A 1,261-nucleotide genomic window follows, 5' to 3' on the forward strand; every position below is an offset into this window, starting at 1 on the left:
CCAGCATCCCCCTCCCCTCTGCTAGGAAAAACCACCTTGATCAAGGCTCTGACCGGCGACGTGGCTGCACAGCCCCGGGACCAGCTGTTTGCCACGCTGGACGTCACGACCCACGCGGGCACGCTGCCCTCCTCCCTGACGGTCCTCTATGTGGACACCATCGGCTTCCTCTCCCAGCTGCCTCACGACCTGATCGAGTCCTTCTCGGCTACACTGGAGGACGTGGCCCACTCGGTGAGCACAGGGCGGGACGGGCTGGGATGAGGTTCCCTCAGAGGTCAACACACCCTGGGTGCTGGGGTCCCTAGGACACAGTAGACCTGGGGCTGAGTTTTCGACCGGGACTCCTTAGACATACCGTGAACCCTCCCATTCTGTTCCTTCCACCTCCATACAGTGATCCCCGTGAATCACGATGAGAGGGACATGGTGTTTCCTGGTGTGGCTGCTGGGTCGGGGTGATCCTTAAAACCCCAACTCAGAGTCTGCCCCTGGGGTAGAAGCCTGGTCATAATTGATTGCTGATTCCTCTCAGTCCAGGAGATGAAAATGGTCCCTCGTGGGAGGCCACAAAACATCTTCCCTGTAGACTCAGGAAAGTGCAGCCTTTTCCTGCCAGCCAGGCAGTTCTCTCGAAAGAAGTTCCCTTCCTCGAGATAAGCAAGGAAATGTCCCCACGTGGGAGAAGGGCTAAATGGCAGGCGTCCCCTTGCCCTCCTTTGTCCTCAGACCCAGCCTCAGTGTGCCACCTCACTGCTGCTGCCCCGCCCTGTGCACCCAGGAGCCCACCCCAGGCCTGTGTCCTGCCACCGTGTGCACCTGGAGAAATGTCAAGCCATACATCAGGTCTTCCCCGGCTCTCATGGCTGGACACGGCCTGCTCTTAGGTGTGATCGCTTCACACCAGAGAATCTGTAAGAAACAGAGCAATGATTTGTCTAGTCAGAAGTGTGGACAAAGATGCACATACCAAAGTGATCTCTGCGACTCTTTAAGAGTCAGTGCCTGGAAACAACCTGCATCTGTCTCCTGTTACAAAGTACCACAGGCTGGGGAATTAAACCCACAGAAATGTGTCCTATCCCCGTCCTGGAGGCAGAAGTCTGAGATCCAGGTATGGTGGGGCTGTGCTCCCTGCAGAGGCTCCAGGGGAGGATCCTTCCTGCCTCTTCCAGCTCCTGGTGGCTCCAGGTGTCCCCCGGCTTGTGGACGCATCACTCCAGTCTCTGCCTCCGTCTTCATGTGGCTTCTCCTCTGTGTC

The 1,261-nt window shown here is 57.6% G+C and overlaps 1 protein-coding gene across 2 annotated transcripts in view; it reads left to right on the top strand.

Annotated features, from left to right (window-relative positions):
• Positions 1 to 1,261, top strand: part of GTPBP6 (GTP binding protein 6 (putative)) — a 20,066-nt gene that overhangs the window by 14,485 nt on the left and 4,320 nt on the right. The window contains exon 7 of one of the 2 annotated variants that reach the window (XM_008591157.1): positions 26 to 234. The exons of the other annotated variant lie outside the window; for it this stretch is intronic. Coding sequence (XP_008589379.1) covers positions 26 to 234 — 209 coding nt within the window. The remainder of the gene's footprint in view (positions 1 to 25; positions 235 to 1,261) is intronic. 2 annotated transcript variants of the gene reach the window in all.

Source organism: Galeopterus variegatus, unplaced genomic scaffold, assembly GCF_000696425.1.
Source record: "Galeopterus variegatus unplaced genomic scaffold, G_variegatus-3.0.2 Scaffold6710, whole genome shotgun sequence".
NCBI lineage: Eukaryota > Metazoa > Chordata > Mammalia > Dermoptera > Cynocephalidae > Galeopterus > Galeopterus variegatus.